We start from the raw sequence: 10896 nt of genomic DNA, 5'->3' as shown, positions 1-10896 counted from the left end.
GATTGTCCAATAGTTAATAGAGGTAGAAGGATTGTCCAATAGTTTATAGAGGTAGAAAGATTGTCCAATAGTTTATAGAGGTAGACGGATTGTCCAATAGTTTATAGAGGTAGAAGGATTGTCCAATAGTTTATAGAGGTAGAAGGATTGTCCAATAGTTTATAGAGGTAGACGGATTGTCCAATAGTTTATAGAGGTATACGGATTGTCCAATAGTTTATAGAGGTAGACGGATTTTCCAATAGTTTATAGAGGTAAATGGATTGTCCAATAGTTTATAGAGGTAGAAGGATTGTCCAATAGTTTATAGAGGTAGACGGATTGTCCAATAGTTTATAGAGGTAGAAGGATTGTCCAATAGTTTATAGAGGTAGACGGATTGTCCAATAGTTTATAGAGGTAGAAAGATTGTCCAATAGTTTATAGAGGTAGAAGGATTGTCCAATAGTTTATAGAGGTAGAAGAATTGTCTAATAGTTTATAGAGGTAGAAGGATTGTCCAATAGTTAATAGAGGTAGATGGATTGTCCAATAGTTTATAGAGGTATATGGATTGTCCAATAGTTTATAGAGGTAGAAGGATTGTCCACTAGTTTATAGAGGTAGAATGATTGTCCAATAGTATATAGAGGTAGACGGTTGTCCAATAGTTTTTTGGGGTAGAAGGGTTGTCCAATAGTTTATAGGGGTAGAAGGATTGTCCAACAGTATATAGAGGTAGACGTATTGTCCAATAGTTTATAGGGGTAGAAGGATTGTCCAATACTTTATAGAGGTAGACGGATTGTCCCATAGTTTATAGAGGTAGTAGGATTGTCCAATAGTTTACAGAGGTAGAAGGATTGTCCAATAGTTTATAGAGGTAGACAGATTGTCCATTAGTTTATAGAGGTAGAAGGATTGTCCAATAGTTTATAGAGGTAGACGGATTGTCCAATGCTAGACCTTGGGCCCACATTGGTTATAGGGTGGACTTTACCAGACACTGGACACTGTATCAGAATGTATTGCCGTACTTTTAATGAAGACGTATTGTCTCCATTTATATACATTGGAAAGCTCTCATACATCAGAACTATGATGGCTGAAGGTTCTTACGTAAGTGTTAAATGCGTGGGCTATATTATAGTGACAAAGGTGTGATCTGATCCCTGTCTGCCTCTGATGATGGAAGAGATAACTTCCAACATTGATCACTGACCTGCTGTCTCACACAATAAAATACCTCAGCAGTTCTGGTCAATATGTGCCAGCAATGTCTTACCCAAACCAGCATTCCCCTACCAATAAGCCTGATCCTGTTTATATTGTTAGGAGGTGTTAATTAATTTGTGATTTTATCTTCAATTTCCTTTTTAAAATAATATATTGTTTCAGCCAAACTGCTGGTCATTTGAATATTATCAGTTATATCTCAAGTCAGAAATGATATTATGCGTATTGTTTTTTGCAGGCAAGGAGTCCAACGGAGCTCAGCTTCAGTTTGGATGGCAGCAAAGCCCAGAGGGAGCTCATCTCTCAGCTGGAGGCTAAAAACAGGTAGGACATAAGGGCACTGATAGAGGCCTAGGGGATAGTCCGTAGTGGGACGCAGAGGGAGCTCATCTCTCAGCTGGAGGCTAAAAACAGGTAGGACATAAGGGCACTGATAGCGGGGATAGTCGGTAGTGGGACGCAGAGGGAGCTCATCTCTCAGCTGGAGGCTAAAAACAGGTAGGACATAAGGGCACTGATAGAGGGGATAGTTGGTAGTTGGACGCAGAGGGAGCTCATCTCTCAGCTGGAGGCTAAAAACAGGTAGCTTATAGGACATAAGGGCACTGATAGCGGGGATAGTTGGTAGTGGGAGGACGGGTAGTGATGGAAGGTTGTGAGATACAAGGGATGGACTGTGGAAATGGAAGGTAGGGGGAAGTAAAAATGTAAGGGAGGAATTGTGAAGATGGAAGATAGGAGGAAGTAAAAATGGAAGGGATAGGCTCAATGAAGATGGAAGGGAGGGGAAGTCAAAAAGGAAGGGAGGGATTGTGATTTTGAAGGGAGGGGAAAGTAAAAATGGAATGGAGGGATTGTGAAGATGAAAGGTAGGGGGAAGTAGAAATGGAAGGGAGGTGCTGTGAAGATGGAAGGGAGGGGAAGTGAAAGAGGGAAAGGACAAAGGGACTGAACAGTAATTGATGGATGGAATGAGCAGTGATGAAGGGATGGGCAACTAAGTGTAAGGAGGTGAAAGGGGCAGGGAGTGGCATTGATTTGGGGTAGAAATGGAAGAGTTGGGCAGTGTTTGGGGAGTTGAATAAAAGAGAGATAGTGAAGGGGAAAGGTCTTCCCTAAGGGATGGAAGCAGTACTCTTGTAGAGTAAAAGTGGTTCTGGGTGAGATTTAGTACACTGAATTATTGGTAGAACATTAAGAGAAGGAATGAGACAGGTTTAGATAAGTTGGATTAGTAGGAACACGGGTTTGTATTAGACCAGGAGAAACATGGCTCTGGTGGAAGTGTTGCTTTTGTGTATTTATAAGTATCATCATCTATTATCAACTAACTAGCATATCCTTCTAAAGACCCATAGTCATAAAGGATGGTGTATGCTGAGGAGCAATCTAAATACACATCCTGGAATTAACCAAGTTAAAGCATTGTTAGGTTTACACCATTTAATCCTTCTGGTAATACAAATCTTCAGCAGTCTACAGCAGCCAATGTAATCTCCTTTCCTAATCTAACTAAATGTCCCTTGCACAAATAGATCCCACTATAACTAACAAGGCAATTGTAATGATACAGGAAGTACTCAGTTCCTCCTGTTGGAAATTTAGATTGATTTAAATGTGCTTTCTCCTCATACATACCTTATGCTGGCCATCAATTTACAGTATTGATCACATGTCTGAACTTTAATGTCCTCCATCAAACAATCCCTCAGTACACAGCATTCTGGTGCAGTAAGAAAAACACCGGCAAAAACGTTTGTTGTCACATCAGTAAGAGACACACAGATATAGACAGTTGTTGCCACATCAGTGAGAGACACATGCATAAACAGTTGTGTTGTCACATCAGTGAGAGACATACAGATATAAACATTTGTTGTCACATCAGTGAGAGACACACAGATATAAACATTTGTTGTCACACCAGTGAGAGACACATACATAAACAGTTGTTGTTACATCAGTGAGAGACACACAGGCATAAACAGTTGTGTTTTTACATTAGTGAGAGACACATGCATAAACAGTTGTGTTGTCACATCAGTGAGAGACACAGATATAGACATTTGTTGTCACATCAGTGAGAGACACACAGATATAAACATTTGTTGTCACACCAGTGAGAGAAACATACATAAACAGTTGTTGTTACATCAGTGAGAGACACACAGGCATAAACAGTTGTGTTTTTACATCAGTGAGAGACACACAGATATAAACATTTGTTGTCACATCAGTGAGAGACACATGCATAAACAGTTGTATTGTCACATCAGTGAGAGACACACAGGCATAAACAGTTGTGTTGTCACATCACTAAGAGACACACAGATATAAACATTTGTTGTCACATCAGTGAGAGACACAGGAATAAACAGGTGTGTTGTCATATCAGTGAGAGACACACATGCATAAACAGTTGAATTGTCACATCACTAAGAGACACACATGCATAAACAGTTGTGTTGTCACTTTAGTGAGATACACACAGATATAAACAGTTGTGTTGCCACATCAGTAAGAGACACACAGGTATAAACAGTTGTTACATCAGTAAGAGACACATGCATAAACAGTTGTGTTGTCACATCAGTGAGAGATACACAGATATAAACAGTTGTGTTGTCACATCAGTGAGAGACACACAGGTATAAACAGATGTGTTGTCACATTAGTGAGAGACACATGCATAAGCAGTTGTGTTGTCACATCAGTGAGAGACACACAGGTATAAACAGTTGTGTTGTCACATCAGTGAGATACACACAGATATAAACATTTGTTGTCACACCAGTGAGAGAAACATACATAAACAGTTGTTGTTACATCAGTGAGAGACACACAGATATAAACAGTTGCGTTGCCACATCAGTGCGAGACACACAGGTATAAACAGATGCGTTGTCACATTAGTGAGAGACACAGGCATAAGCAGTTGTGTTGTCACATCAGTGAGAGACACATGCATAAACAGTTGTGTTGTCACATCAGTGAGATACACACAGATATAAACAGTTGTGTTGCCACATCAGTGAGAGACACACAGGTATAAACAGTTGTTACATCAGTAAGAGACACATGCATAAACAGTTGTGTTGTCACATCAGTGAGAGATACACAGATATAAACAGTTGTGTTGTCACATCAGTGAGAGACACACAGGTATAAACAGTTGTGTTGTCATATTAGTGAGAGACACAGGTATAAACAGTTGTGTTGTCACATCAGTGAGAGACACACAGGTATAAACAGTTGTGTTGTCACATTAGTGAGAGACACAGGTATAAACAGTTGTGTTGTCACATCAGTGAGAGACACACAGGTATAAACAGTTGTGTTGTCATATTAGTGAGAGACACAGGTATAAACAGTTGTGTTGTCACATCAGTGAGAGACACACAGGTATAAACAGTTGTGTTGTCATATTAGTGAGAGACACAGGTATAAACAGTTGTGTTGTCACATCAGTGAGAGACACACAGGTATAAACAGTTGTGTTGTCATATTAGTGAGAGACACAGGTATAAACAGTTGTGTTGTCACATCAGTGAGAGACACACAGGTATAAACAGTTGTGTTGTCACATCAGTGAGAGACACACAGATATAAACAGTTGTGTTGTCATATTAGTGAGAGACACAGGTATAAACAGTTGTGTTGTCACATCAGTGAGAGACACACAGATATAAACAGTTGTGTTGTCATATTAGTGAGAGACACAGGTATAAACAGTTGTGTTGTCACATCAGTGAGAGACACACAGATATAAACAGTTGTGTTGTCATATTAGTGAGAGACACAGGTATAAACAGTTGTGTTGTCACATCAGTGAGAGACACACAGATATAAACAGTTGTGTTGTCATATTAGTGAGAGACACAGGTATAAACAGTTGTGTTGTCACATCAGTGAGAGACACACAGATATAAACAGTTGTGTTGTCATATTAGTGAGAGACACAGGTATAAACAGTTGTGTTGTCACATCAGTGAGAGACACACAGATATAAACAGTTGTGTTGTCACATCAGTGAGAGACACACAGGTATAAACAGTTGTGTTGTCATATTAGTGAGAGACACAGGTATAAACAGTTGTGTTGTCACATCAGTGAGAGACACACAGGTATAAACAGTTGTGTTGTCACATCAGTGAGAGACACACAGATATAAACAGTTGTTACATCAGTAAGAGACACATGCATAAACAGTTGTGTTGTCACATCAGTGAGAGATACACAGATATAAACAGTTGTGTTGTCACATCAGTGAGAGACACACAGGTATAAACAGTTGTGTTGTCATATTAGTGAGAGACACAGGTATAAACAGTTGTGTTGTCACATCAGTGAGAGACACACAGGTATAAACAGTTGTGTTGTCACATCAGTGAGAGACACACAGATATAAACAGTTGTGTTGTCACATCAGTGAGAGACACACAGGTATAAACAGTTGTGTTGTCACATCAGTGAGAGACACACAGGTATAAACAGTTGTGTTGTCACATCAGTGAGAGACACACAGATATAAACAGTTGTGTTGTCACATCAGTGAGAGACACACAGGTATAAACAGTTGTGTTGTCACATCAGTGAGAGACACACAGATATAAACAGTTGTGTTGTCACATCAGTGAGAGACACACAGGTATAAACAGTTGTGTTGTCACATTAGTGAGAGACACAGGTATAAACAGTTGTGTTGTCACATCAGTGAGAGACACACAGGTATAAACAGTTGTGTTGTCACATCAGTGAGAGACACACAGGTATAAACAGTTGTGTTGTCACATCAGTGAGAGACACAGAGGTATAAACAGTTGTGTTGTCACATCAGTGAGAGACACACAGGTATAAACAGTTGTGTTGTCACATCAGTGAGAGACACAGAGGTATAAACAGTTGTGTTGTCACATCAGTGAGAGACACACAGGTATAAACAGTTGTGTTGTCACATCAGTGAGAGACACAGAGGTATAAACAGTTGTGTTGTCACATCAGTGAGAGACACACAGGTATAAACAGTTGTGTTGTCATATTAGTGAGAGACACAGGTATAAACAGTTGTGTTGTCACATCAGTGAGAGACACACAGGTATAAACAGTTGTGTTGTCACATCAGTGAGAGACACACAGATATAAACAGTTGTGTTGTCATATCAGTGAGAGACACACAGGTATAAACAGTTGTGTTGTCACATCAGTGAGAGACACACAGGTATAAACAGTTGTGTTGTCATATTAGTGAGAGACACAGGTATAAACAGTTGTGTTGTCACATCAGTGAGACACACAGGTATAAACAGTTGTGTTGTTACATCATTGAGAGACACCCACGTATAAACAGTTGTTTTCACGTTAGTGAGATACACACAGTTATGAACATTTGTTGTCACATCAATCAGAGACACAGGTATAAACAGTTGTGTTCGGACATCAGTTAGAGACACACAGGTATAAACAGTTGTGTTGTCACATCAGTGAGACACACAGGTATAAACAGTTGTGTTGTCACATCTGTTGAGACACACAGGTATAAACAGTTGTTGTCACATCAGTGAGAGACACAGATATAGACATTTGTTGTCACATCAGTGAGAGACACACAGATATAAACAGTTGTATTGTCACATCAGTGAGAGACACACAGATATAATCATTTGTTGTCACATCAATCAGAGACACACAGATATACAAATTTGTCCTGGTGATGGTAGAATATTTACCTTGATGAATGTCCTAAATAGGTTAAAGTACTAGGTTATTACTAAGAAACTCTTTGTGTCATTTCCTCTGTATATTATGTATAAAAGTTAGGTTTAAATTAGGTATGATGATGTCACATTTTGTCTGTTAAAGGGAGATAATGAGGGAGATACAGAGACTGAGACTAGAACAGGAAGCTCACGCCAAAAGTACAGCAGATGCTCAATACAACCCAACCCTACTGGCTGAGCTTCGGTTACTACGGCAACGCAAAGATGAGCTAGAAAACCGCATGCAGGCCCTCCAGGAAAGTCGCAAGGAGCTTATGCTACAGCTGGAGGGACTCATGAAGTTACTCAAGGTAGGCAGGGTCAAAGGTCAACAATTCACATGAAAATTTAAATGACATTGGTTTATACATGTATTCTCCCTTCCTCCATCAAACATAAAGGAGAACTGCATTGGGTACATAGGAAATAGTAGCTATGATTCAGCCATATATGAGGCTGTAAGGAAAAAGAACATCTTTTGATATTAACTTTGTACTGTACATGTTATGCGTAGGTTTTGAAAATTTAAAAAAAAGGAAAATTGTAAATAATGAAAACCATTGAAACAACACTTATGAAACACTGTGAATATTTCATGATTTTATGGACAACTCGTACACATTTTACACCTTTGTGTGCATACGCTTCATTGGTCATTTGTCTGATGAAGGTGACAGTGTACATATCGTACTAGTCATCGAAACATCACATAGGACATTTTATTGGTTGTGTAAAAAGATCTTCTCATAATCCATACTTACCAACCTGAAAAAAATGTTTAGAAATACTGTGAATTTATGCACTGAAACGCGCCTTGATCAATTCTTTCAAATATTGATGAAATTACTATTGACTTTGATTTGTTATAGAACCACCCTACCTCACCCAGATCCACACCTAATGAGAGTCCTCGCTCTCAGACGGCCAGCCTTCCCCCCACTTCGTACGCTGGGCGGGCGAGCGCCCCCACCACGCCTGCCATGGAGTCTTCCATGCTGTCGGGAGTGGGTGGGGATGTGAGGCAGGCCTTCAGTCAACCCACCACTGTCACCAGTGTACGACATCTCAGGAACGACCTCCTCGTGGCCGCAGACTCTGTCACCAGCGCCATGTCCTCCCTTGTCAAGGAACTCAACTCTGGTAGGTCAGACCAACATCCAAAGCACTGCAAGCTAACACATCCTTCTGTATAGCTTCTACTAGGTATCATAAATCTATCTTTATCACTGGAATGAAATCATGATTGGAATAGATATCATAATAAATTTACTGAAAGTACTGTTAGTATTTTATGAATTTATTCACGGGCAAAGACATATTTCGAAATAAGGATTTTAGAAAAGTAGTTAGAGCTTACAAAGATTCCCTGTTGGATATGGAAGTTAAAGATGACTCGATGTATGATAGTAAAAATTGACTAAGGATCCTTGTGTGGTACTGAGATATGACTAAGAATTCCTTTATATGTTTATAAGATTTTGGTAAACCTCCCTGTATGGTTCTGAGAATTGACTGAGTATCCGTGATAGGTAATCCGAGACCACTTAGACTCTGTGTATGATAGTGAGATTTTACTAAGACTCGTATAGGAATACAGCTGTAATCAGAGTTTATCAAAGATTTTTGTTATGGTATTGAAAGTTTTCAAAGACTATGAGTTTAAAGATGTTAATTTAAAACTCCCTGCAGAGTAATGAGAGTTTATTAAGACTGCTTGTGGGGTTATGTGGGTGTTTTAAGACTCAATGAAGAGTGATGAGAGTTTATTAAGACTGCTTGATGAGAATACGTGGGGGGATTCAAGACTCCCTGTAGAGCAATGAGAGTTTATTCAGACTGCTTGTTGGGGATATGTAGGGCGACTAAAGACTCCCTGTATATCTATTAGAGTTTATTATAAAAGTGCTTGCTTGGGATTGCTTTTCAGGTCCGAAGCTCAAAGGTCAAGGTCACTGTTATTATAAATAGAAACTTCACTAAAACTGTATACTGGACGGCTTCGATCTACCACTTGACCCACTGTGTATACCTCTGAAATGCAGTCTTACTCCAAATGTTATTGACAACACTAGCTGTTTAACATCATAATCCACAAGTTTATTCATTTATTTATGGGAAACCATCCTTGTGTTAGAAGTGTTGATATAAGACTCCCTGTAGAGTAATGAATTGTATGTGGTTGATATATATCTCTCTGACCTTAAAACAAGGCAAGGGTAGAGTCAATGCCGTTGTTTTCTTTCTTAATGGTGGAATAATTTCGTCCTTTGCTCCTCGTCTGGATACACGAAAGTATGCAGGGGATTGAGTAAAAGTGAGAACATCCTAAAATAGATTCACTCACAACAGGCCAAGGAGTAATAGGTTGTTCTTGTAGTTTATTAGAAGTGTCGACCAGTTTCGCCCCTACAGTGGGCTTCTTCAGGACAAAATTATAGGATATTTCTACCCCTGAAGTACTAAAAATGTGGGCACTTACAATTGTTCTACATATATATATGTACATGTATAGTGACATCAATTGCTGTGACAGAAATTGTGACGTCATAAACAATAGGTTGTATTGTGACGTCATCAATAGTTATTACAAGATAGATAACTCTGTTAAGCCAATATCAATACATATCTAAAATGACATCAGTACAAATGTTGTCTAGCGGGACATAATAATAGTTAAGATAATGCAAACTCTTTACATATTGAATTGTCCATTGGTAGGTTGTAGTGCAGAGTTTCATGCATCCAGCTGATAGATATACTGGTCTTATAATAACAGATTTTAATAATCATTGTAAAGCTAGGTTGAAGTCATCTTGAATGATGGAAAAAAACTACAATAAACTGAACAATATAAAGAGATATATCTCTCTGACCTTGTTTCTACCTGATTCACACCCATGGTTATCCTCTATGTCTGTCTAAGGCGAGTTTATCTGATCAGACAGATGATGTAAAAGGTTACCGTTAATTTCAGAGTCGGAAAACACTTCCCTGGAGGAGAATTGGTCAACAGGTAACAAAGAGGGAAAAAACATGTTTGTTCCTCCAATGCATGGTGTGATTGACAAAGTTTATGACTTGTCAGCTGAAAAAAAACAAAGCAATCAGTGGTGTTGATTGAACCACCCCATACATGTTGGCATGGAGGTAGACATGCTGTTAGCTTGGTGTATACTGTTAATCCTAGGTTTGTCTTGGCACAAACACCCATAGAGGTAGACATGCTGTTAGCTTGGTGTATACTGTTAATCCAAGGTTTGTCTGGGCACAAACACCCATAGAGGTAGACATGCTGTTGGCTTGGTGTATACTGTTAATCCAAGGTTTGTCTTGGCACAAACACCCATAGAGATAGACACTGTTAGCTCGGTGTATACTGCTAATCCTAGGTTTGTCTGGCCACAAACACCCATAGAGATAGACACGCTGTTAGCTTGGTGTTTACTGTTAATCCTAGGCTTGTCTGGGCACAAACACCCATAGAGATAGAAACTGTTAGCTTGGTGTATACTGTTAATCCTAGGCTTGTCTGGGCACAAACACCCATAGAGGTAGACACGCTGTTAGCTTGGTGTATACTGTTAATCCAAGCTAACAGTGGGTATCTCTATGGGTGTTTGTCTGGGCACAAACACCCATAGAGATAGACACGCTGTTAGCTTGGTATATACTGTTAATCCTAGGCTTGTCTGGGCACAAACACCCATAGAGATAGACACTGTTAGCTTGGTGTATACTGTTAATCCAAGGTTTGTCTGGGCACAAACACCCATAGAGATAGACACTGTTAGCTTGATGTATACTGTTAATCCTAGGTTTGTCTGGGCACAAACACCCATAGAGATAGACACTGTTAGCTCGGTGTATACTGCTAATCCTAGGTTTGTCTGGGCACAAACACCCATAGAGATAGACACTGTTAGCT

General features: G+C 39.4%; 1 protein-coding gene across 4 annotated transcripts in view; it reads left to right on the top strand.

Annotated features, from left to right (window-relative positions):
* The window catches only part of LOC110463543 (dystrobrevin beta-like), a 120997-nt gene that overhangs the window by 96220 nt on the left and 13881 nt on the right, over positions 1-10896 (top strand). For 3 of the 4 annotated variants that reach the window (XM_021518206.1, XM_021518205.1, XM_021518204.1), the window contains 4 exons: positions 1454-1539; positions 7075-7282; positions 7841-8111; positions 9946-9984. In XM_021518206.1, the coding sequence (XP_021373881.1) occupies positions 1454-1539; positions 7075-7282; positions 7841-8111; positions 9946-9984 (604 nt within the window). The remainder of the gene's footprint in view (positions 1-1453; positions 1540-7074; positions 7283-7840; positions 8112-9945; positions 9985-10896) is intronic. The other variant, XM_021518207.1, reaches the window with a different exon arrangement.

Source organism: Mizuhopecten yessoensis, unplaced genomic scaffold (assembly GCF_002113885.1).
Source record: "Mizuhopecten yessoensis strain PY_sf001 unplaced genomic scaffold, ASM211388v2 scaffold10915, whole genome shotgun sequence".
NCBI classification, from domain to species: domain Eukaryota; kingdom Metazoa; phylum Mollusca; class Bivalvia; order Pectinida; family Pectinidae; genus Mizuhopecten; species Mizuhopecten yessoensis.
Note: the sequence above shows the minus strand (reverse complement) of the source record. Positions and strands in the feature narration are given on the sequence as shown.